A 26,934-nucleotide genomic window follows, 5' to 3' on the forward strand; every position below is an offset into this window, starting at 1 on the left:
TTGCGGGATTTCGCCTTCAGCCTAGTGGTAGGATGTTTGCCTTGAGAGCGAGTCGCTTGTTCGAGCCCCAGCGCGGGCAGGATATTTTTCATTACTCATTTCTATTGCAATGCAACAACACAGCACCTCGAAACAACGGGTTTGACAGCAATGGCTGATCTGCGAAATTGTAACCAGCTTGACAAGTATTGAGCAAATTAGACGTTACGTTTAACCGATCGATCTTCGGATATCAAAGCGGAACACTGCGGCTAATATTTTCCAGGGATACACTCAAATGAAGGTTGACACCAAATGAATAACGCATTGTGCTTTACGTTAACATAAAAAAACTGGTACATGCAGAACTGAACAGAATATTTATCTATTCTTTGATAACTACTTTCAAGTGAGTAAGTAATTTCAAGACTAGTGGAGTTGATATGAATGTGAAAAAGAGGAAGGCCTTTTGGTAGCAGTGTACAATAAAAGTGCCAAATTCTAGAAAACATAGCCAATTAAGCCTACATATTACCTATAATAAAGCATAACTATTTGTAATCTACACAACATTAAGAACTTTGATATAGTACTAAAGGATGAGTAAACTTATTTCTTCGTGGTATATCACACCTGTGAAAACCATGGCAACCGCAAGAAAAAACCTAGTAAATGCAAAATATAATATTTGCCCCCAAATTACAAAATTCTCTGCACAATTTATTTTCTAAACCTATTGTATTTAAAATTAACCATCTTTAACCCAAAGGCAGAATTAATCTTCTCTTTATATATGTTGTACATTAAGTTTTCCCGGTAGCTCACCTTCAGTCCAGCCCTCCATTATTTGATGCAGGTAAAGCTAGCTTTTCCGGTATCGACACACTTTCGGATCATTCCAAAACTCTTAATTTCAAACCATTTTCTTTCTACAAATGTGAAACCGGTTTACTTCATAATGAATTCAATTATTCTGAGATACATTATTTTAAATGTCTTTACACGGGGGTTACCTGCTTAACAAAACAAGAGGCCCATGGGCCTGAACGGTCACCGGAGTTTTGATATATTTTACCATATTTGGTTCCTGTGAGCTTGAATGTAGATTAAGTCGTTTAAAGATTCTAGCATGTTTGAACCCTTTGCCATTGAATGAAGGTCAATGTCATACATTTGAACAAACTTGGTAGCCCTTCATTCCAGCATGCTACATACCTAATATTGGGTCTTTGGGCCTTTTGGTTATCAAGAAGAAGTTGTTTAAAGATTTTAGCATAGTTGACCCTTGTAACCTTGGTTGAAGGACAAGGTAATCAATTTGAACAAACTTGGTAGCTCTTCATCGTAGCATGCTACAGACCTAGTATTGGGTCTCTGGGCATTTTGGTTATTAAGAAGAAGTAATTTTAAAGGTTTTAGCATATTTGACAACTGTGACCTTGAATGAAGATCAAGGTAATCCATTTGAACAAACTTGGTAGTCCTTCATCCCAGCATGCTACAGAGTCCAGTACAGACCCAGTATCAGGTCTCCGGGCCGCCTGTTGGTAATTGAGAAGTTAAAAATGCAAATTGTTTACGTCGCACGACGGACGCACGACGGACGACGCACGACGCACGACGGACGACGCACGACAAAAGGCGATCGCAATAGGTCAACTGAGACTTCTACAGTGCGCTGCTACCTTTCTTTCAGCACAAAAAAGGAAAAGGCTATTGCTATGAAAACATCTGTTAAGAAGTATTGCCGTGAAATTGTTTCTAAAAACCAACTTTCAATCTGATTCGCTTTGCGCCTTAAAGATCATCCATTAATTGAAACAACAATTAAAGCACTTGAGCGGTTTGGTTTGGTGTATTTTGTTTAACGTCCTATTAACAGCAAGGGCCATTTAAGGACGTGCCAGGCTTTGGAGTTGGAGGAAAGACGGAGTAACTGGAGATAAATCACCGGCCTACGGTCATTACCAAGCAACTGCCTCACGTGGGCTTTGAACTCGCAACCCAGAGGTGGAGGGCAAGTGATAAAGTGTTGGCACACTTTAACCACTCGACAACCGCGGCTCCAAGATACAAAAGTATAAAAACGCAAATAAGATTTCTTATGTCATTTTCTAAATTCTAGTGGGATTAGGACATTAAAAAAATTAAATAAAAATGAAATTAAATAAATAAATAAAAACGTCCAAATAAAGGACTAAATGGTTTTTACGACATAGCTTCATCCCACAAAGTTTATAACGTACAGGAGTTTCTTGAAAGAAGAAAATGCATTTTAGATTGACCATTGAATAACATTTTCTTGTTTTCTTTGATGAGGTTTATAGTCTATGGGAAATGGTATGGGGCCAGAATTTCACTAAATGATGCGATATGTCTTGCCGGCATACTACATGTAGGTCCACTAAAGAAAGGGAGACTACTGCGCATTGCCTACGTCAGTGGTAATGGCCCGACTAGTGACAGTACGTTTGTTCCAAACTACTTTGCTGGGTTGTTATAGAGAAAAAAATTATCAAGATCAATAACAATTTTGACACAAACGAAAAAAAATGATTAAAAGGCCCTCGGGATAAACTCATTGCAAGCGTTGTATTTGATAAGAATACCACAACTTGACGTTTAAACGTGATGCGACATGTAACACAATGGCGTTAAGTAATAAATACATCACTTGATAAACCTTGAGATTATTTTCCTTTAAACTATTTCCTCTTTTATGCCATTAATCTGTTTTATTCAGCACACAACCGTACGCCTTCATTCCCTTAACGCGACAAGTTCGTTTTCCAAGAACAGCAATACAAACATATGGTCGTGGATTATATTGGGATATTGCAACGCATTGATGAAAAAGAATTAATCAACTGTATTGAGGATGAAATAGAGAGAAGGATCGAATTCCTTTTTTGACAATATCTTTATTGCATTTTTATACTAGACTAATCAAATCAAACTATACGCTTCTCTTCGTCAACTCGTTTTGTTTCCACTTGGGGTTAAACGTTTTGACGTGATAAGCACATGGATTCAACCATATACTCGAATTTAAAACATGTCGGCAACATTTTGTCTAATACAACAAGGAAAGAGGAAGTAAATTGAATACCTTGTTCATATTTTTCTCCCGAACTTGAAATCAAAGCCAATATGACATCTCCTATTTGCTTCAAATGCTTCGTTCCTTATTTGCAACATGATAATATGGCTTATCAATCATCTGTGTTGACAATGAGACATTCCTATCATGAACGTATAATCTTTCAGCTGAAAGCGGGTTGAAAATTCAAGACGAGTAATCAAGTTGCCATCGCAATGGCATGATGGTGTGGTATAACTAGAAAGTTAACCGATCACATTTTAAACAAGCAACAGGTAACTTATTCCTACATCTAACTCATTGCAAGCTGTGAAACAGAAACCAGTACTAACACTCACCAATACATATCATGTGATGATAGGATGGTCGGGTGGCACAGTGGTATTCCGCTTGGATTTCACCAAGGCGGCCGAGTTCCATTCCTCCTTGGGACGTGAAAAGGTATAGGGTTACGTGCCAGATTACGTTGATTTTCCCTGTGTATTTCGCTTTCTTTCTACAGTAAGACCCTTCGAGCACTTACATTCCGGACAACAAGCGTGATAAATATGAGTTGATATAACCTATTTCAAAATTGTAGTAAAGTAAATAATGTATGCATTACCCAAGATACAGTAGGATTCCAGTAAACGTCCTATCTAGAGCAGGACGTAGGGAAAAACACAATAGCTGCAATAGAAAATAGTGATTGATATTACACAATTCATACACAATTCATTTAGCAGTTATGTACTTTTATCCCTATTTCTGTGATATACGTATTCTATTATCCTTAATGATTACCTCCACCTCCGTCCTGCCTGCCCGCCTCCCTCACCCACACCTCCCTCACGCCTTCCCACCTCCCTTTCCTCTGCCCATCTCTCTCACCCACACCTCCCTCACGCCTTCCCACATCTCACACACCTGCCAACCTCTCTCACCACTACACAACTCCCTCACGCCTTCCCATCTCCCTCACACCTGTACACATCCCTCACCCCTTTACATCTCCCTCACCCACAACTCCCCCACGCCTTCCCAACTCCCTCACACCTTCACACCTCCCTCACCCATGCCTCCCTCACGCCTTCCCACCTCCCTTTCCTCCGCCCATCTCCCTCACCCACAACTCCCCCACGCCTTCCCAACTCCCTCACACCTTCACACCTCCCTCACGCCTTCCCACCTCCCTTTCCTCTGCCCATCTCCCTCACCCACACCTCCCTCACGCCTTCCCACATCTCACACACCTGCCAACCTCTCTCACCACTACACAACTCCCTCACGCCTTCCCATCTCCCTCACACCTGTACACATCCCTCACCCCTTTACATCTCCCTCACCCACAACTCCCCCACGCCTTCCCAACTCCCTCACACCTTCACACCTCCCTCACCCATGCCTCCCTCACGCCTTCCCACCTCCCTTTCCTCTGCCCATCTCCCTCACCCACAACTCCCCCACGCCTTCCCAACTCCCTCACACCTTCACACCTCCCTCACGCCTTCCCACCTCCCTTTCCTCTGCCCATCTCCCTCACCCACACCTCCCTCACGCCTTCCCACATCTCACACACCTGCTAACCTCTCTCACCACTACACAACTCCCTCACGCCTTCCCATCTCCCTCACACCTTCACACCTCCCTCACCCATGCCTCCCTCACGCCTTCCCACCTCCCTTTCCTCCGCCCATCTCCCTCACCCACAACTCCCCCACGCCTTCCCAACTCCCTCACACATTCACACCTCTCTCACCCACACCTCCCTCACGCCTTCCCACCTCCCTTTCCTCTGCCCATCTCTCTCACCCACACCTCCCTCACGCCTTCCCACATCTCACACACCTGCCAACCTCTCTCACCACTACTAAAATCCCTCACGCCTTCCCATCTCCCTCACACCTGTACACCTCCCTCACCCCTTTACATCTCCTTCACCCACAACTCCCCCACGCCTTCCCAACTCCCTCACACCTCCCTCACCCACGCCTCCCTCACACCTTCCCACCTCCCTTTCCTCTGCCCATCTCCCTCACCCACAACTCCCCCACGCCTTCCCAACTCCCTCACACCTTCACACCTCCCTCACGCCTTCCCACCTCCCTTTCCTCTGCCCATCTCCCTTACCCACACCTCCCCCACGCCTTCCCAACTCCCTCACCCCTTTACACCTCCCTCACCCACAACTCCCCCACGCCTTCCCACCTCCCTCCCACCTTCCCACTTTCCTCAACTATACCTCTGTCACCCACATCTCCCTCACGCTGATGTAGGTTGATGAAGTCAATGAAAACTTTTTTGAACTATTTGTACTACATTCTTTTTTATTGTGCGAATAACATTGTCACGTTTCGTGCTGTCCGTTCTGTTGGCACCGCCCTAGTTACCTGAGTTAACATGGATTTGACCTAGATATGTATGGAGGGTGTTGTTGATGAAGAAGACACTCACCCTCCCGGGATCCTTGGCTTATTTTCCTAGATTTTTTCGAGAGTGTGCATGCAAATCTTTAAATTTTCCCTTGTATTTCGCTCTGGCTTTATTGATCGTAGGATAGAATCATTATTTTATTTGAATAAAATGTCAAATCTGTAAGGGTTTTTCTGTTTTAATTGGATGTTGCGTATCCTTATTATCTTACCTATATGCCTAGTACAATCAGTGAGGCTGCAGATACTTGTCCTCCTAAATCACCTGGCCTGATTCTCCTTGAACATCTTTAGGGGTCTCTAGGTACAACTTTGGTATATCGTTTTTAGTTCCATCACGATTGCATGAGATGGCTTTGAACATTACTTAAGTTTAGTTTTGCCTTGTCTGCTGCCACTTGGCGTTTTGACATATATCATACAAGCCCTTATTGGTTCGTTCATAAGGATTCTTCAGTCGAAATTAATTGCCTACAGCAAAGCAAACTTTAAACATTTTAATTTCGATGTTATTTGCAATCGTGAATTGGCACTGAAAAACGAAAACTTCAGGTTGGTTTTGCAGTTCAATTTGTTTATAAAATATAACGAATTCTTCAATCATATATAAAGTGGGGTTCCCAGCAATGTTAATTTCCGGTAGGGGTTGGCCCAAAGAATTGTCCACAGTTGGTTTCCTTGGCTATAAATTTAACCCAAATTAATTGATGACGCACTTGCTTAATTAACTAATTACGTTACTAAATAACAAAACTAGGAACGCAGATTGTCACAAAAAAGATAGGGTAATTATGTTTTATTTTTATCAAATTGGAAAGTTAGAACCTTAAACTAAATACCAAAATACGAAGACAGTAAGTAAACCGCAAATAACATTATTTTTTTAGCATTTTGTGAAAAAACTAAACTTTTTTGAACAAATGCCATTTGAAATGTTTTCCATATTCAGTCCATTAAATTATTTAGCGTTTCATCACTAACCCTTATCATGCCAATAGATCAACCAATTTAACCATTTGTGCAAAGGGTTGATTGTTGGCTTTGATGTGTGTCACCCCAATGTCTTGTTGTACGATAGTGGATATAACATGCCACCCTGTTGAACTCCGAACCTTGATGTACAAGTGTGACTATCCTACTATATAAAAACCCATAGCACACATACAATTAAAGGGTTTTGGACACATAGGGTATTTTTCCATTTTCTGTTAGCCCGACCCCATAAATGTTGGCTGACACAGGTTTCACCTCGCCTTACAAAGCTGTTTATCTATTTTAGGCCAGTAGGGGGATATTGCTGCTGGCTGAAAAATTTTAATGAGCTAGGTGGTCACGTGGTCCAACGCGTCATCTGGTTCACCTCACCAGTATCACTAGGCTAGAATCTGCCTTGTTATATGCATTTATAGAGGGAAACTTCAAAGGGCCCCATATTATTTTGTAAACATTGAAAGCAATGACAGTGAATGTCCTGATTTTATCATCTTACATGTTTAAATTTTCTTTCCACACCTCATGTCTGTAATTGTATAATCAAAATAGTAGACCAGCGGACAATATCATAATCTTGGTAATTTACTATTATCACATGTCATCTTTTTTTTTTAATTTTAAAAACTCAAACAATGGCATATACACTATAGGTCTACTCAGAGGTGTAAATATCACATATGTGATATATACATCTCTGGTCTACTATACAGTGAGGTGACAAAATGATATTACTTGTGCAGTCTTTTTACGGTGATTGATTTTCCTAGCCTTGTTAACCATTTTATTTTTGGCATAATTTGATAAGATTTTATTAACTTTTAAGAACACGTTTTACCCTTTCCTGACATAATGTTAACATAAAAAGATCTGAAGTAATATCCGATAGTATAATACCTTAAAGTAATATCTTATACATGTATAAGTACATTTACATATATAGAGATGTTTTCATCGATTAAGGAATGTACCATCCATGTATATAGGCATTTAGTTTTCTTTTAGGTTATTTATGTTGGCAATAATGATGATTGTTATATATATGATGTTTATACAGTACTTTTACTGTATTACCAAATAGTAATACGTGTCTATAAATCAAAGAGTATGTGTGCTGTTTGGTTATCCTAGTTCCAGATCTTACTATGCTTTGTCCAATATTTTAAGTATAATTAATGTTTTAACGTTATGGGACATATATTATGGCCTAATTAATAATAACGTACAAAGAAAATGTAGCTTAGTGTGCTTAAATTCAGGCATAAAAAATATGAGCAGATACAGCATTGATTTACTGTACTTGAAAATGTACGTAACCGATAATTTCCATAATGATAGTTTGCGTACATGTAAACTGGATCTAAAGTCAATGTTTATATTGATGCATTATGGTTTCCGGTGCGGTCCCTGTCAGCTGGACTCTTGTTTTACTCACACCATAGTCTGTATGACGTAAAAGAACCTGGTCGATACAGATTAGTTGCCGGTCACCGATGGATTGTTGTTTGATCTGGATTTTTTTTCTGTGAGAGTATGACAGTACATGTACATGAGGGACTGAGTGAGTGTGCAAGTTTGTTTGGCTGGTGGTAAGTCTTTTTGACCTATTTCAATGATTTTACGTTTCCCGTTTGTTTGTATGTTTTTCTTGTTTGTACTTATTGTGTCTCCTTTAAATTCCCTTTCTTTCCTTTCTTCTGTTCTATCAGGTCAGGCATTTCAATATGATACTCCAGATACATGTAAACACGTTATCTGTTCCACGTAGTCCTCTAAATGTAATATCTAGACATGAAGAAAATACTTTTAGTGTATCCATGTTACCGTTTGTCCAAGTTGACAATACTATTTTTTCGTGCATTAATAGTTTTGATTTCATCAATCCATTTAGAGAGATTAGAGTTACTTTCTCATAACTTTTATGGAAGGAATTAAGATATTAACTGCAAATTGTCAGGGACTTAGGGACAAATTAAAAAGGAAGGATGTTTTTTCATACTTAAGGGACAAAAGTTACAATATTTACTGTCTTCAGGACACAAACTTTACAGATGAAATGGAAAATATAATTCAATCTGAATGGGGGTATAAATGTTGTTTTAGCTCTTTTAAATCTAATGCTAGAGGGACTGCAGTGCTGATAAATAATAACTTTGATGTGAAGATTTTTAAAGAAAAAAAAAGATTTGACAGGCAATTTTTTAGCATTGGATTTAGAAATTGAAGGTAATAAAACCACATTAATCACTCTATATGGTCCAAATTTGGACACTCCTTCCTTTTTTGATAAGATCTCGGAAACTATCTCAGACTTTAATAATCAGAATTGTATAATTTGTGGAGATTTTAACTTAGTGATTGACCCTGTCATAGATTATGATAAAACTTATAAACGGGTAAATAATCCAAAAGCTAGGGAAAAGATTTTAGAAGTTATAGAGAATTTTAATTTAGTTGATGTGTATAGAGAGCAACATCCTAATACTTCAAGATACACATGGAGAAAGAGTAGACCAATAAAACAAGCACGATTAGATTTCTTTTTAGTATCTGTAAACCTTCTACCAAGTATCTCTGATTCAGCCATAGATCCAGGATATAGATCTGATCATTCCTTCCCAAAAATAACTTTAGAATTTAATGAATTTAAAAAAGGTAAAGGCTTATGGAAATTCAATAATTCATTGTTGCATGATCAAAACTATCTTGAAATTATAAATGACACTATTGAACAAATTAAAATGCAATATAGTCTTCTAGCTTACAATCCTGAAAGGATAACTGATATCCCTGATTCATGTTTGCAATTTTTTATAACTGATCAGCTATTCTTAGAAACTCTTTTAATGGAAATCAGAGGCAAAACTATTTCCTACTCATTTTTTTAAAAAGAAACAAAGTCGACTAAGAGAAAAAAAAACTCCTTCATGAAGTGCAATTGTTAGAAAGTCAAAATAATGTTGACATTGAAGTTTTAAATCTGAAAAAAAAAGAATTGGAAGATATAAGGTCACATAGAATTAAGGGCAGTATAGTGAGAGCTAAGGCTCAATGGATTGAGGAAGGGGAAAACCCACTAATCATTTTTGTAATTTAGAAAATAGAAACTTTACATCGAAGGTAATTCCAAAATTACAGCAAAATAATGGGGAAATAATAACAAAACAGGAAGATATTTTGACTGAGGTAAAAACTTTTTATGAAAATTTATATGGAATAGATAGTAACACTAATGAAGTAAATATTGATGAATTTCTTGATGAGTTTGATGTTCCTAAATTAGATTGAGAGGAAGCTTTGGGTCTAGAGGGTATGGTATCTTTAAAAGAAGCTTCTGTAACTCTTAAAAATATGAAAAATAATAAGAGTCCTGGGTCTGATGGCTTTACCTCAGAATTTTTTAAATGTTTTTGGAAAAAGATAGGTAATTTTATTGTACAGTCTATCAATTTTGGTTTTGTAAGTGGCCAATTATCCATTACCCAACGACAGGGCATTATTACTTGTATTCCTAAACAGAATAAATCTAAATATTTCATAAAAAAACTGGCGACCGATATCCCTTCTAAATATTGTTTATACAATTGCCTCTGGATCAATTACAAGTAGATTTAAATCAGTCTTAGATAAACTAATTAACTCGGATCAGACTGGCTTTTTAATCAGGTCGTTATCTTGGAGAAAATACTAGACTTATTCATGACATCATGCAATATACAGAATAAAATAATATACCTGGTATGCTTTTGCTTATAGATTTTGAGAAGGCTTTTGATTCTGTGTCTTGGAAATTTTGAAATATTTCGGTTTTGGTAATGATATAAGAAAATGGGTTAAAATATTACATTATAACAGTAATTCTGCCATTAATCAAGGAGGTAATTTGTCATCTTTCTTCAATATCAAGCGAGGCTATCGCCAAGGCGACCCGATCGCCCCATACTTATTTATAATGTGTGTAGAGATTCTGGCAATACGAATCCGAAATAACAAAGATATAAATGGTATAAATGTAATAACTGCCCTATTTTAAACTCTCAATATGCAGATGATACTTCACTAATACTAGATGGAACCGAGAAATCAATGAAGAAATCAATTGAGGAATTAGATTTTTTATGTACTTATATCCCTATTTCTGTGCTATACGTATTCTATTATCCTTAATGATTACCTCCACCTCCGTCCTGCCTGCCCGCCTCCCTCACCCTTTCAGGTCTAAAAGACAATACAGGTAAAACACAAGTTGTTTGGATAGGCAGCAAAAAATACAGTAATGGCATTTTTATACCAGAGTTAAATTATAAATGGGGAGTAGATAGATTTACCCTTCTTGGGATTGAATTTCATGTAGATTTACATAAAATACCTAAAATGAATTTTGATAAAAAACTTACTAAGATGAAATCAATAATTAAGAGTCATCTATGTAGCAGAATAATGTTGAATTTCAAACACGAATAAATATCTTAAAATTTGCACAAAAATAGTCATGTAATATACCAAAATGTTTGTTTGGACATGTAGTGTCTTAAAATCACAAATAATTTGATGTAGATGCAAACAATTTCTTCTATAGAGTTACTTTGTGGTAAGTTGTAGCATGGAACAAAAATAACCAAACCTGAAAAATAGCCTAGCTGTCATGCTCACAAGTATAGCACAGGGTAGGAGCATTTTTTTGACCGGATTTGACTTTATGTAGGTATAAATACATATTTTGTTTTGACCTTGAAATGCAAATGGCGGCTGTGGATGATATTACACACATATGGCATAAAGGGAGGCATTTCAGCGATTAAAAATGCTCCTATATCATTCTTTTAAGACATCTGATTATAGTAAGAATGAACTTTTTAAGACAAATTGTCAAACTGGTGAGTTTTGGGCCTTTTTCAGAAATATATATCTTTTACCACAAACTCAACGGATGAACATTTTTTCCTAAAAACAGTTTTCCTGCCATGTCTAGAGTTCTTTATAGTACCTAATATGAGCATTTTTGACGTTTGAAATACCTTTTTATATGCCATAATTGTGTGATATTATTCACAACCGCCATTTGCATTTCAAGGTCTAAATAAAATCAGTGTTAATACATATCATAAAGTCCGATCTAGTCAAACCAATGCTCCTATTTTGTGCTTTAGACTCTTGTTAGCAAAACGCCATGTCTGTTTTGCACAATAAATGCGATACAAATGAGTTAATTATGTCCCCCTGAAACATGCATTTTTCTCAATGTTTTGTTGAAATTTACGAACTACTGAACAAATTAAATGTCAACAGCAAGGCCCACAGGTTGACATGATGCATATCAAAATTTTATCAAGTTACTTATATTAAATTGCACCCTAGTAGGGATGTATAGCCCTGCAAAATATCAACTGTTTTGGCTGGATTTGCTGTTTAGATGCCCCTTAAGAGTTGGAGTAAAAGGTTACTTACCCCAATAGGAAGAATCACAATAATTAAATCACTATTAATATCACAGTTAAATCATTTGTTTATTTCCCTACCAAATCCAGATGGAAAGTTTGTTAAAGAACTGAATTCACTTCTGTTTAATTTTCTATGGAACAGTAAAACAGATAAAGTAAAGAGGGATGTAATTATTCAAAATTATAGTGAGGGTGGCCTTAGAATGGTTAATTTGATAGCTTTTATTGAGTCTTTAAAGATAGGATGGATAAGAAGGATTTTCAATTCAAAAGGGAAATGGTTAGAAATTCTTAAGACCCGAATAAACCTTAACCGTTTGGCTGTTTCTGGAAGTAAATGTCTTTGACTTGTTGTAAAAATGTTTTTTGGGTGGATGTTTTTAAAGCCTGGAATAATCTTAGAGTAAGAGAAGAAATATATAAGAAAGATGGTTATTCTATTTTTAAATCACCGTTATGTTATAATAAAAATATAATTGTGGGTAAAAAAGTAAATGTTTTTCCAAACTGGTTTAAGAAAGGAATAATAATAATTAATGATCTAATTAAGGATAAAAGTGATGGTTCTTTCTTTTCATTTGAAGAATTTTGCAATATATATGGGAACATAGCTAACTATTTACAATATCATAGAATAAGAAGCATAAAAGAGTTCATTAAAAACTATCCTATCCTTAATAGAACCCCACAATACCCGATCATCCCTTTAGATTTAGAAATTATTTTTAAACAGAAAAAGGGGTCTCAAGATTTTTACAAACTACTTATAAAACAAGAAAACATTGTTTTAGCTCAAAATAAGTGGGGAAATATATTTGATTTTAATAATGATGCATGGAAAAAGATATACTCTCTCCCATTTAGAATAACAAAAAATACAAAACTACAATGGCTACAGTTTAGAATAAATCATCACATATTAACCACTAATGCTTTTATTTACAAGATTGGCCAAACAAATAATCCTAACTGTACATTCTGTAATGGTGACAGGGAGACAATCACCCATATTTTATGGGAATGTAATGAAGTTCAACAATTTTTGTTCAATTTTGAATCACTTTTAGAGATCATTACTATTCCTTTTGCAATTAATAAACAAGCTATGATTTTTGGATTATTTGAACATATAGGCATTTATAATAAAGTTGATAATGAAATTATTTTAATTTTTAAACAATATCTGTACCAAACCAGGTGCGCTCATAAATCATTAAATGTTATGGCATTGGTAAATTTGATAAAAGATTATTACAAAGTCCAAAAGTACATTGCTCAGGGAAAAGGTGAACAGTGCCTCAATGTTTTAAGTAATGAATGGAAAAAATGGTTGAAACTTGTTGAACTTGCCTGATCAAAAACGTTGAAAAAAAAAAATTAAAGATATAAACCGAAAGTCTGACCACCTCTCACCCTAATATCCCCCTCTCTTCTCTATCTTTTCCATCACCATTACTCCCCCCCCCCTCTTTTCTGTCTCTTTCTTTACTATAGCTCTTTTATATGTGTTATGTTTTTGTTCTGCTGTTTCTTTGTGTTTTGTCCGATTCTATATGTCTTCATATTGTATGCGAGTGTGAATGTAAGGTGGGTTGGATCTAACATAAGTATTAGTGTGATCAGTTAAACTGTTCAAATGAGAAAATGAAGAAATTTGTGAGCAAGTAATTATATAATTGTACTTGTGAAATGTAACCTGTTTGATGTTTATCATGCAAAATGTTTAAAAAAATAAAAGAAATATAAAAAAAAAACATAAAAAGATCCATTTCTTAATTTTGCAAGATAAAGATTTGATAAAAATGCAGTAGTTTAAAAAACTGTTGTCTCCTCCTGATGTAATTTAATTAGATAGTACGTAATCACAGAGCTGATTTTTTTTTTATCTAAGACGATACATGGGTTTTTTGTACATCGAACTTTGAGGATTTCCTTTGTGCATATTAAATCAAGAATTTTTAAATATTAGTTGAAATTAAAGCGTCCCGATAATTTTTTACTCAAAGCATGTTATGATGACAAGTTGGAAACTAAAGATCCATTGATTCTTTATTTAAATCAGTAACTTTGAAATGTCAGTCTTGGGTATATGTTTGAAGAAATCAGTTACTGTTCTGATCAATTTTACAGTAATGTATTCAAACAACGTCCTATTTTTGACAATTTCCTTAAAGAATGTTTTATGAAGGTTATGAAGGAAATGTATTTGATGTGGTGAAAATGTTACGCAGATATTCGTATTGATTTGATTAAAACATATCATTTTAAATACCCTAGTGTGTTTAAACGTATTCAGTTACTCAAAGTAGAAAATATAAAAGAACTTAACAATTTAGGAAAATATCTATCACTAGCAAATAAAATAAAGGAAAGATTTTTTAAATGATTTTAATTAGAATATGTTCATTTTTAATGATTACTTCTGTTTCCCTGAAACAAATCTGACAAATTAGCTTATTTAATTATAAATCATATAAGAGTGGATGCCTTTGTCCATTAATGCTATATACTATTTTATCCAATAAGTTGCAAAACTTATGGAATAAAGTTGAATTGAATACAGTTGTTTAATGAATAACGGGATCATCACTGGAGTACATGTAACCAATTCACTGTTGTAACCCAATATATTTATGTAAAGTATTCTCACATTACAAAACCGTTGCAATGGTAGATAGTGTGTAAATAGTGATTTAATGTGACACACATTTGGGTATTTCTAACGTTAGTTATACTATCAGCTTAATTGTTGTCTCGGCAGCAGTGAACCTGTGACGTAGGAGGCTGACCGACCTCGTTATCAGAATGAAATTTTGCATATAGGTCAGTTGTCCAGATGGACCCATGTTGTGCCCTGTATCTCAGCTTGTATATACACAACCCCAGGAGTGTGGGGGTAATTTGACTGGCTTTTCAGAAAACCAACCTATAGACAACTTTAACCTTTTTGTGTCTAAAATCCTTAAAGTAATGCCGACATGTGTAGGCTTCATCCTAAAATATCCATAATTATAATTAGGACTTTAAAAGCAATATATACTACATGACCGATAGTGACTTCAAAATCTTGCAATGATATACCCATGTACCCAAATCACATTGTACTGTTGACATTGCTTTCATCATTTTCTTCAAATAGATAACTTCTAAGTCGATAATTTGAAATATCACATTAAACCGCCTCTATCCTATTTATAAAATCCCGTCTAACGGAGCCATTAAACAGCAAATACACTACCATTTTCGCAATGAGAGATATGTTTGTAGGTGCAGATTGTATAGTTGTCTATAGAAGAGACATTGGAACCAACACATCTGCTAGAAACTTAAGACTTTCTCAGCACAATTGGTTGGTTGATGTTTCAAAAGCAGATGGAATTAATTTTACTTATGATCAAAGGGTATGTGCGCACGTGTTTCAAGAATGACCAGAAACGAAAAGCCGCGACCTGAAGATCAAAGCATTGGTGCTGATGAAGATACGTAGCGGATCATATCATTATTATCCATAGAGGATCTATTTTATAGCCAGTCTTCCCACGCTAAATAAACACTATGGATGAAGAGTTTCAATCAACACTCGACAATTTTCTTCCACATTGTTCGTCCTCCAATGACACTTGACACCTCAAAACCACGGGGATGCACTTCTGTTTTTCAGGGAAAAAATGAAGACGGAAATATCGTGGAAAAAGTTTACAAATTGTTTTAACATGTTTTTCATTTCACAAAGATTTTCGTTTTAACGTGTCAGTTTCAAGTATATCGAAAGCATTTCATTCCACAGTAAAAGCAATAGACATTGTTCATTGGACGTGAATATCTTACAAGAGAAAACCTTTATTGAGCACAATACAGTGACGATACATATATCTTTATTCCTAAGACTTCTGATCATAGGCTCCTTGACGACCTACAAGCTAACATTGGTAGATCCATAACCAGATCCAGATGAGCGGTGTAGTCATATCACATACGATTTAAGAAATGGCACAAAAAAAACCCTTGCCTCCAGCAATTTTATTTGTTTCATCAATGCACTCGTTAAAATAGTAAGCAGACTGTCTAAATGGTATACGATGACCTATATATGTTAGAGCACTGGAACAGGATGCAAAACATTAGCTTAGCATGTGAAAGATGAGCCAGATATTACCCGAAGGGTCAAATCACTATTTGTCAAACTAGATTTCGACTGCAAAAAATTGCGACTTTCAAAAGACTATCTTTGGGCAATATCCTGCGGCACATACAATTGTACCTTATATCACTTGAAGCTCGCCACATCAGTGATCACGTCAGTGATGATGTTCACTACGAAATCTGGATCGGCACTCACGGGACATTGTAGGATGTCAGATTCACTCGAAGTATGATAATTGTTAGGTACAATGTTTGGAACTTGCATGACTGCTCCGAGACAATAAATCACACAAAGGGTTGTTGTTGCCAGTGTCCGACTGGACGAACAACTATGATTTCTTGTGCAGAGATCATCAAGTAACAAGAGAAAACGCTTAAAACTGCGTTGCTGAGTCCTTTCAAAATGGCACCGTCTAGTTGAGGCTCCTGTAACGTCACAAATAGACGACGTCATAATTATGTTACCGATTCCGGGCTTATTAATCCGTTGATCCGTTTTTCACTGCGTATATGCTAATTTATTCGCAGTCCGAATTACTAAGCTGAAGAAGGGAGAGATGTAAATATGTATCAGTGTCCTGCTTGACAGAGAACCATGAAAGTATGTTCAATGTAGCCAGTATCCTATACTTTTTTAGGATACTACATGCATTTGGAAACCAGCATTCCTTTATGTTCAAAAATTAATGCAGATTTCGCTACCAACCGTTATCTTCAGGTTATTAGGTATGGTCGATTTGAACAATTACAACTGCGATGTAGACCAACACTGACATGGTCAATCATATTCTAGGACGAGGAAGACATAATGGGTAACAGGTGGTTTAATTTGTAAATCCATCATGTAGCTTTCTTGTAAGAAACCTTTAATGGGTTATTAGTGTAGATGTCAGTCCCCGAGTACTAATACAACCAAGCATAAACATTTTATTTTTGTTCACTGTACAATATCTCAATTATTACTCTGCACAAAACACCCTATTACTATTTTGGGGCAATTTATTTAATACTGTTTGAACACGTGTGAGGCATATAACGAATGGACTGCGATAGAAAAATATATTTTTGACGCTCAGAAAATTTTGCTTGATCGTCATACTAAAAATCTTTTTTTTTTTGCTCTTGTTTCTGATGTATCCAAAAATGTAACTTCTTGATTTGCTTATATGATATCTAGCATGCTACTATCAGCATGTTTATGTTTAGCTTTCTTTAAAAAAATGATAAATGATATTGAAGCACTTTCCCCAAAAAGGGCGCTACAGCATATTCCTGCGTATGTACATGTACACGTTTTGACTTAAATGCATATTTGCAAACCTAGGACTACAGCGGCTACCAATAACATATACAAGATACATATCGTATTTGCTTCTTAGGCTATTTTGAAACCCGACCTTTCCGATGATATATACCCATATAATCCTAAGTGATACGACAGAAAAATGTCATAAAATTGAGTCAAATCAAGCAATCAGAACAAGACATCATGTCGATGTTTCCCATTAATTAACAGACTCTAAAGAAGCACTTGTTCTTCTAAGACATGCTGGTACAATTAAGCTTGACAAAGGCGACAAGGTTGTCTCCTTAAGTTAGAACCAGATACCAATATCTATATAAGGATGTCATCCGTTATCGACAACCATTCATTAAAACTTTTATGTCATACTTCAAAAATATATGTTATACAGGCAAGAAATGAAAAACACCTCCGGGCACTTGCAACGCATCCATCCTAATCTGATATTATCAGTAGTTTCTTTGTCTGGATTCTATTCTTGACTCTCTTCACTTAATGTGCGCATGATAAATGATAAATCGCCTGCATCTAGGCTAGCATCAGAAAAGAGTAATGAAATGTTATATTTAGTTGATAGAATTCAAAAATATATGATGATAAAATGTATGAACCTATTTCGTCTTCGAATCTGCATCCTTTTTAATTATACTTTGATTTGTGTTATTGATTGCTTGAGATTGACTTCATTTTTGCACAAAGCAAATACAAATCTGGCACTATAGACAACCCATATTAATATAAAGTTGAGAAATCTAACTGGTTTGTTTTCATTCTCATATACTTACTGTCTCTATATAGTCATCAAGAATAGGTCGCTGATATTGGCAAAGGTCAGAACATAGGACAAGATTAAAACAACAAAGAATACCGAAATTATAATAATGAAACCATATTTCAAATTCAAAATAGAATAAAACAGTGGGCAAGCTATGAACAAAAAATATAGATTTACATGAGACCCTAAAAAAGTACAAGTAGAATGAGACCTCTGGGTCCTTATTCATGAAACAATTTCTCTGCTCAAGCATGAGATCTGTTCTCTATCCAACTTGCATTTAAATCGCTTAAATCATGAAATAGCAGTTTAAAAGCCTAAACATTGAAAAATAATACTTCACTTGAACTCATTCACAAACATTCCCTAAAATGCTCGAAAGAACTATTAATTAAGATATCAAATTTACTACCAAACATATTTGTGTCTGAGAACAAAATGTGGTTTTGAACATGGACACGGTTTCGTGAATATGGACCCATGTGGTCAAGAAGGGAAAGCGTCTTTTGCTTCATGGATGACATCTATCATATCAATCTAGTTCAAATCCAGGTTAAGTTACATTCTCAAAGTGATACATAGTATGTTGACAACGGAACAATGGGCGTACCAAAGGATTAGTTTAAATAACAATAGGTTCAGTAGTGCTCTCAAAAGGTTATCATACAATTCGCGCAGGACGTTGTTTTGAAGTGTATCGTATTTACATAATTAACACGGGTGACATCGAGAAAGCGGAACACATGGTCTTGTCCTCAGAGTACGTTTCCAATGGGCTCATTGCAAATGTTTTGATTTTGTTCATGTTTTGACCAGAATCTGTCAATTTTAGCTATAACTAAGATCTAGCTCCAATGTCGGTTATCTTCTATGACATACCAAATCGACGTTCACTCTTTATCAATATCCAACTTATCATACTTCACCACTAAAAATCCAAGCTTTATGATACCAACAAGAATGACATTTATCTCTTGGTAATGAATGTACCAAGAACGTGATTTTATATCAACGTGGATGATTTATATACATATGGATTCTCGTGTAAAGATTAAATATCAGATACATATTTCATAATAAAAATAATAAAAATGATTCTCTTCACTGCGATATATTAAAAAATCCAAACTGTATTGAAGACAGAACGATTTTCATAGTGAGGCTGTCGATGCGAGCCTTATATGGTATTCTTAATAACTAAGGAAACCAACATGCTATTGTCTCGTCTGCACAAAGAAGTTTTCGCGACAGTGTCTGAAAAGTCATCATCATGATCATGCTCCAAAAAAAGGGAACGGTAATAACATTATAGGAAAACAACATTTTTCGCATCCAGTACAAAGTAACAAATAAATGAGAAAAAAAAACAAAAAAACAACAACAAAAAACTAAAAAAAAACCCAAAAAACAGTTAAATTTACCTACTTTTGTTTAAGGTTTTTATTTTATACCCGAATATTAAGAATAACAAAACATTAACTGTATATTGTGATAATAGTACATTGTTCCCTCCATTGTGTTTCTCAGCTCCTTGGGGACCATACAGTTGCAGATTCCATACTGTTGTACCGACGTTTCTGGATATTTTCTACCCGGGTCGAATATTAGTGACATTTCGGATATTTGGACCCGGCTCTTCGTGTCTTGTATTGCCGTGTAATAGATTACTTCCGTTGTTGTTGTAGAGTTTGCCGCGATTAAACGTGAGCCAAGCTCTGCGACTTGTGTTGTTATTTAATAGCACTTAACGCACCATCCTGACACAACAATACAATATGTCCATGATATTTCAAGCACGGATGACATAGATGAAGCAAGCGACGCTTACTCTTCTTGAGTACCTGGTATTATTATTCGCTTACAGTTTTTAAGAGTCTCCGTTGTTTTATGACGTCTCCATGGAAATCTATATTTGTTTTGATATTTTGCCGTTGTTTTATGACGTACTCATTTCCAGCAGAGTATATTAATCAGTGAACCAATGCAATTTGATTTATTCGATTTTGATTTAAATATATTTTATTTGTATCAATATATACAAGGAATTAGGCACAAGTTTTCAAACTTATATGAAGCCCTTTCCTAATTATAATGATTTTTTGCAATTTTTATACAAGACGACATGACATTTGAAATATTAACAATTATATTTGGGGAGAAAGAGAGAGAGAGAGGGAGAGACGACTGAGAGAGAGAGAAACAGAGAGACAGAGAGAGAGGTATTACGATTCGAATTTATTCAAATATTCAATTGATAAATTTAGTTTAATTATTTACTAAGCAAACAAACAAATCCGATTTCGATAGCAGAAGATTAAACTGTTCGCTGCACAAAAACACACTGCTATTTCTAATGTTCGTTATATCCTGTTCCATGGTAAGCTTTCTCCGTTCGATCCATTGCCTTCTGGAAAAAATATTCGTTTCTCTTGCGCTATCGGAATCGGAAGAGACTTTATAAATACATTTTTTAACTGTCAATATATATATGTATGTATAATATTTCACAATACTGATTAAGAAAAGAGAAAACGGGGGAATTAAAATCTTCTTGAGACCAATGCAATGTCCGCTCGAAACTCGAACTAGCGATCATTCAATCACCAACTCCGATTGCCCTACAACCTGACCATTGTGCAGAGCAATACAACTGACAGGACGACGAGCTTTCTCGTTTAGGTGAAGCAAAAACGTACTTTATATTTATACATTTCTTCATTTTTTTTTTAATTCTCACTTCCCTCGGGGGTTCTACAGTAATTAACACCTTGCATAACAAAAGAGTCCAGAAGTAGGAAATAGTTGTAAAGTGAATTTCTAGATTCATTATTAGACCTTTTCTGTTCAGTAATGCTATTGTATAGACAATCCTTCCATATATATTTTGACACAAACGATTGTTGTTTTTGGTTTAGTAAGCGGCATCTCATTTTCTATTGTAAATTTACACACTTATCAATAAAAAAAATTCTATATGGCTGCCAACATTATCTCTTAAGGGGAAATACACTTCCTTGTGCAGTTATAAGTTGATGTCAATCACAACTCAACAACATTCAAAGCGCTCGCTATATATTCCGTCAAATGTGACATATCAACACCGCAGACCTTTCTTTCTCAAAACATCTGTCATTTATCGAAATTGTGATATTTTTTCATTAAAAAGAATAATAATAAAATGATAAGAAACCAAATCTATCATTTTGTCTGTGTCATCATATTGTTCCTTCGTTGTTTAAAAGGATTCATTTGAAAAAAAAAAATTACAATCTTTTTGATATCTATATTGACGTTGTAGTAATTATTTTTATAAAAATACTTTTGTATTCATGCTGATTTTTACAAAGCTATTATCCTCGGCGCTTTCACGTAGCACGAGGAACTCGCTAAGATAGGGCTTATCTAGTCTGACCTTGACTACTTAATGCATGACGTTTTACAGGATTTCCTGTACTATATTGTAATGATGTGTAGACACGGTTTTTTCTCGCTAGGCTTAATGCGTTCTGTGTAAAGTCTAGTAAATGTATCTTACCCGTTTTGTATAAGTCCTCTTTAAGCATCTGCGCTATTGTTAAGTTGATCTAATCGTGTGTGTTTGTGTGTGAGGTTGCCTGTGTTTTTCTCCTGAACATACCCATTACACTGATGACTTTCAGGTTACAGAGTTCAGCATTGAAAATATGAAGACAAAAATGATATGTGCGTTCAATTAGGTCTTAATGAACATTCGAAATAAGTTTTACTGTTCATACAAAATTTCTTTCACTTTGTGTGTGATAAAAATAAAAACAATCAGTTAGTAGCCAACAGGAAGAAACCGGATCGAAAATAAAGAAAAGGAAATTAAAAAAAAAAAAGAAAAAAAAAAGGAAAATAATTGAGTGTATAAATCAATATAAAACCACATAATGCAAAACGCGACACAATATGGCAGATGATAATAGGTACTGTATTACTTTATACGTTACGCAATGAACTAGTAAGAAAATCATCGTGTCTGAAAAGACAAAAGTAAAGGGCCTGTCACACTACGACGTTCTCGCCAGCGTTCGAGTAACGTGTTGCGAAACGCAGAGGAACGTCGAGAACGTTGGAAACAAGTTATAAGAAAGTTAGACGAGTGTCGACAAACGTTTAGGAACGTTGAGGGACGCCGACGAACGCTGAGGGTGAAAAATATTTTTGGGTGTGCACAAAAATTCACGACGTTTTACCAAAACGCTACTTACGCGTTAGAGGAACGCTACACGAAAGTTGGCGGGCGTTACTCGAACGTAACTCGAACTTCAGGATGTTCCCTGGACGCTAGGCGGACGACGGTCCATCAGGATCGAGTGTCCAGCGCGTGGCTAGCGCTTGGGTAACGCCTGTGTAACGTCTGTCGAACGTCTATCCAGCGTGTCGCCAACGTTTCTCAGCGTTCACTGAGCGTTATTAACGCTCATATAACGCTCTTTTGACGTATGTCAGCGTTCTGAATTTTTCCAACGTCAGTGTAACGTCCATGTAACGTCCTTGTAACGCGCCTGTAACCTACTGGTAGCGTTCAGGAGCGTTTGACAGGCACTTGCCATATATAAGGGGCTTGCAGAGGCCACGCCAGCCCTGTTGGAACTTTCACAGAGTCAAAAGCCCTCAGAAGAATGACAGAGAACGCAATGGAACGCTAGATTTTGCTGCTATTTTCGACCACAAATGTCACCTGACGCTGAGTGAACGTTGTCTGAGCGTTACCCAAGCGTTACAAGAACGTTATAACAACGTTGACCTAGAAACTCAATTTGAAGAACGTCGACGTTCCCCGACGTTTCTCCAATTTTTCAAAACGCAACCAAACGTCCAACAAAACGCTATAGTGTGACATCCCCTTAAAACAACAATACGAACTGAGGAGATGTCAGAACATAAGGGAAGACCACATTTAGAACTCGGGAAGACGCCGGGACAAAAAGGTCAGAAAATAACAACTGATGAGATAACGGATCAAAAGAGAGAAAAAAAGGGGACGCAGGAACAAAAGGGAAGACAATTGAACGAGATGCCGGATAAAACGGAAAAGAACAATAAGAACTACGGAGACGCCGGCACAAACGAGAGCACAAGTATATGCATGAGACGACGCCAGGACAAAAGGGAAGACAATTAAACGAACTAAGAGATGCCGGGACAAAAAACGAAAAACAACAATAAGAACTACGGAGACGACGACACAAACGGGAAGACACTCATGAGACGAATCCGGGATAAAACGAAAAACATCAAGACTGCCTGAGGAGGCGACAACACAAACGGAAGAGCAAATCAACTAGAACTCTGAGGAGATAAGAAGGTGAGACAAATCAACAGGGATAGATGTATCACCGAAATAAAATGAAAGGTCAATGTAAATATTAAAATAAAAAGAGAAATAGATGGTTTCACCATGATCTGGTAGGTGGTAGAATAGCATATTTTGCACAAGGCTTTGGCTTTGGGCGTAAAATCAAGCGATCTCTAAAAGCTTTTCTTATATTTTTTTTTTGTCTTTTTAGCAGGCCTTTTAATTCATGGTATCACTAACCATAAATGCTTTTTTTCTGCTTGGAATCTGATGGTGGTAATCATATTTTTCTAGCTTACGGCATCTTTGTCTGGTATATCGATTATGTTACTGAGCGAGTTAGATCACCTTTCCCTAATAGCGTAGTAATTTGCGGCTTATATATCTCCTGATATTTATTTGAAATATTAGAGTTAAGAAATAAATGTAGAATTTATTTAGACTATACACGTTGGGGTAACTTTCACAATCGACCCACATTCTTTTGTAGTTCGAGATTACGCAAAATGATATCAAAATAATTCGTGTGGGTGACATTTTCGCGACGAAAAGGGGTCCCCGTAAATAGCGTACATTTTCCCCTCGCGCAAATTTCCCTGTTTACAGTATCATTGCGTCACCTCGTTTACAAAATTATCAAAAGGAAAAGCCTTTTGGCAGGCTCTGGCGTGGCATTAAAGCCAATTTGTGATACACCGAGACAAAAGGACTGGTCTCAGTTTATTGTTCCTAGGAATGAAAACTCAGATATGTGGTATTTTGTACTCGTTCTAACTTTCTGGATTTGTTGAGAGGAATGTGATTAATAGTATTGACTGGACACAGGGTTAAATTTTATTTTGACTGTGAGCGCACAATAGAGAACTTTAATTTTGACTGCGGGCACACGAAAAACAACTTTGATTTTGACTATGGGCACGAGCACACGGTATAGCTTTTATATTGACTTGACATAGGGTTAAATTCTATTTTGACTTGAAATACACGATGGACTTTTATTTTGACTGTGGGAACACGATCGGGAACTTTTATTTTGACTGTGGGAACACGATAGGGAACTTTTATTTTGACTGTTGGAACACGATAGGGAACTTTTATTTTGACTGTGGGAACACGATAGGGAACTTTTATTTTGACTGTAGACACACGATGGGGAACTTTTATTTTGACACTGGGAACACAATAGGGAACTTTTATTCTGAGTGTGGGAACACGATAGGGAGCTTTTATTCTGAGTGTGGGAACACGATAGGGCACTTTTGTTTTGACTGTGGGAACACGAAAAGGAACTTTTATTTTGACTGTGGGAACACGATAGGGCACTTTTATTTTGACTGTGGGATCACGATGGGGAACTTTTATTTTACTGTAGACACACGGTAAAATGTTTATTTTGATGTGAATGCATCGCAGAACTTTTATTTTGCTCGACAATTTATAATGCAATGCTTACCGACTGGATACGTCGTGTCGAGCGGTTTACGAATGCCTGGGATCAGATAGTATCAGGAGTGTAGTAATCCAGGAAGGACCATTGAAGGTATTGAATATGGAAATTTGACGTGGAGACCAGACGAAATGTTCATGCTGATGCTCCTCTTGTTTGACGTTGCACAAGTCTCAGATGACTTTAATTGTTGCATTGTCGTAGGAAACACTACGACTATACAGACCGATCGCGTCAGCCGATTTATATGTAGAAAACATCAACAGGTGTTGGGTTGGCGTTCGTAGTCACCCAATCCGTAAAATCGGAAATAAAGCGAGTTTCGGATAACTGCCTTGCTTGTTAGTTATGTTTCATGAGCACATGCAAGTAAAATTTTACCTAAAAAAATAGGCAATTTATGAAGGCAGTAAATATGATCGAAACCCTGAGGGAACGGGAACTACCATGTTTCCCACTTAAAGTTTTCTCAAAATGTCTTTTGCACGGATGCTTTCCTTGGTTATTACGAGAATAAACGTCATATTAAAAATTTGATAAACCCATCATTCATTACAAGCACCTGACGTTATTACCTTTCTCTCACATTGCTTTTGATCTCCAGTTTTCCCAGTGTTCTGAACAGCCTATATAGATGACAGCTCTACATAAGAAATTATCTACCGGACCAATATAGGCGACAGCTTGATTGAAAATATAGCCGCCGATCGTATATTGTACAAAAGGGAAGTTCAACTTCGCAAGATGATCGTGGAGGAGATGACATCCCTTTAACAGAAGCTACTGACCCGTTTAGGAGAACAAAAACTACGTCTGTTGACGAAGTGGAATAGTATGGCAGTCGTCAATGTTCTTTTTATTGATGAACCCGGTGAATGACATAAAAAGGACACCACGACTGGTGTATTTATAAACTTTACGAGTCATATCCCTATCACACGCGAAGATACAGAGTGATAAGATATTTAGAAAATGAGTAGCTATGCAGGATCATCCCAAAATATTGTTAAATTCATCACTAATGACATACAATACAACTTGTCTGTCTATAGCGTTTATCTACGATCTCACGAAGAGATATTATCCGCAAACGAGGATCTTGGCTTACGGAGAAAGCATGGAAAGCTTATGGGAAATTTCGCGTGCGATACATCTGCGTTCACGTGACACAGATGGATGATCTGTGTTAGTTGTCTCACATCAGGGGTTAATCGCCATTAGTATGCAAATCCATTTTAAAAAAAAACGGTTGTCGGCTAACATTTGATACTTGTCAGACTTCATATAATCTGTTCAGTATGCTGGACGTACATGTAGGCATTGTACCAGCTAACCCTTGACACTACTTCACAATTTGCCCTTAGCTGAGCGTTCGCCCCTGACATTTTAGAATCTAAAAATGATGTTGCTACTCTTGATTTTAACAGTATACTTCAGCAAGGGAGCACTGCAAAGTTGACATCAGCTCCGTGCTTTTATTCATAAGTAATCAAACACGAATTAAAACAGCCGCCAAATACACACAAAGAGCCACCACAAGCATGCAGATCGCACACATGGAGGTCGTCCTTAAATAGCTGTTTGGAGGGCATTGAACAATATAAAACCGAAACGAAAACCTCCACATATCGGCAGTAGCAATCTTTCCACTGCTCCTTAATCCTACCTTTTATACTCCTTACTATTTCAACGCCACTGGTGTATTTTCAATTAAAAAATAAATCTGTCTTGACCTTTTTGCACAGAACTTGCTATTCCTGTTTCGAAATATCTTCATTTCACAAAATCGATAAAAACGAAATTAGATTAGACAACGTGTTCGGCTTGAATTATACATGCTGTAGTTAACGGTCAAATATAGCAGTATTGATAATATCATTGTACTTTACACAATGACTTCAAGTCTGAATCATACATACGACAAATATAGATGCATAGCGCAACGACCTCATCCAGACACTGAATACCAATTTAGAGTCTTAGCTATTCCAACGGTTATTGCTCTACGTCCAGAAGAAGTCT

At 36.4% G+C, this 26,934-nt stretch overlaps 1 protein-coding gene across 1 annotated transcript; it reads left to right on the forward strand.

Moving 5' to 3' along the window:
• The first annotated feature begins 3,854 nt into the window (after nt 1-3,854).
• LOC117331218 (extensin-like) lies at nt 3,855-5,339 on the forward strand. Its single transcript, XM_033889815.1, has one exon. It carries the CDS (start codon nt 3,855-3,857, stop codon nt 5,337-5,339), a length of 1,485 nt encoding a protein of 494 aa, XP_033745706.1.
• The last annotated feature ends 21,595 nt before the right edge of the window (nt 5,340-26,934 follow it).

The sequence above is a fragment of the Pecten maximus genome, chromosome 7 (assembly GCF_902652985.1).
Source record: "Pecten maximus chromosome 7, xPecMax1.1, whole genome shotgun sequence".
In the NCBI taxonomy this organism is placed as follows: domain Eukaryota; kingdom Metazoa; phylum Mollusca; class Bivalvia; order Pectinida; family Pectinidae; genus Pecten; species Pecten maximus.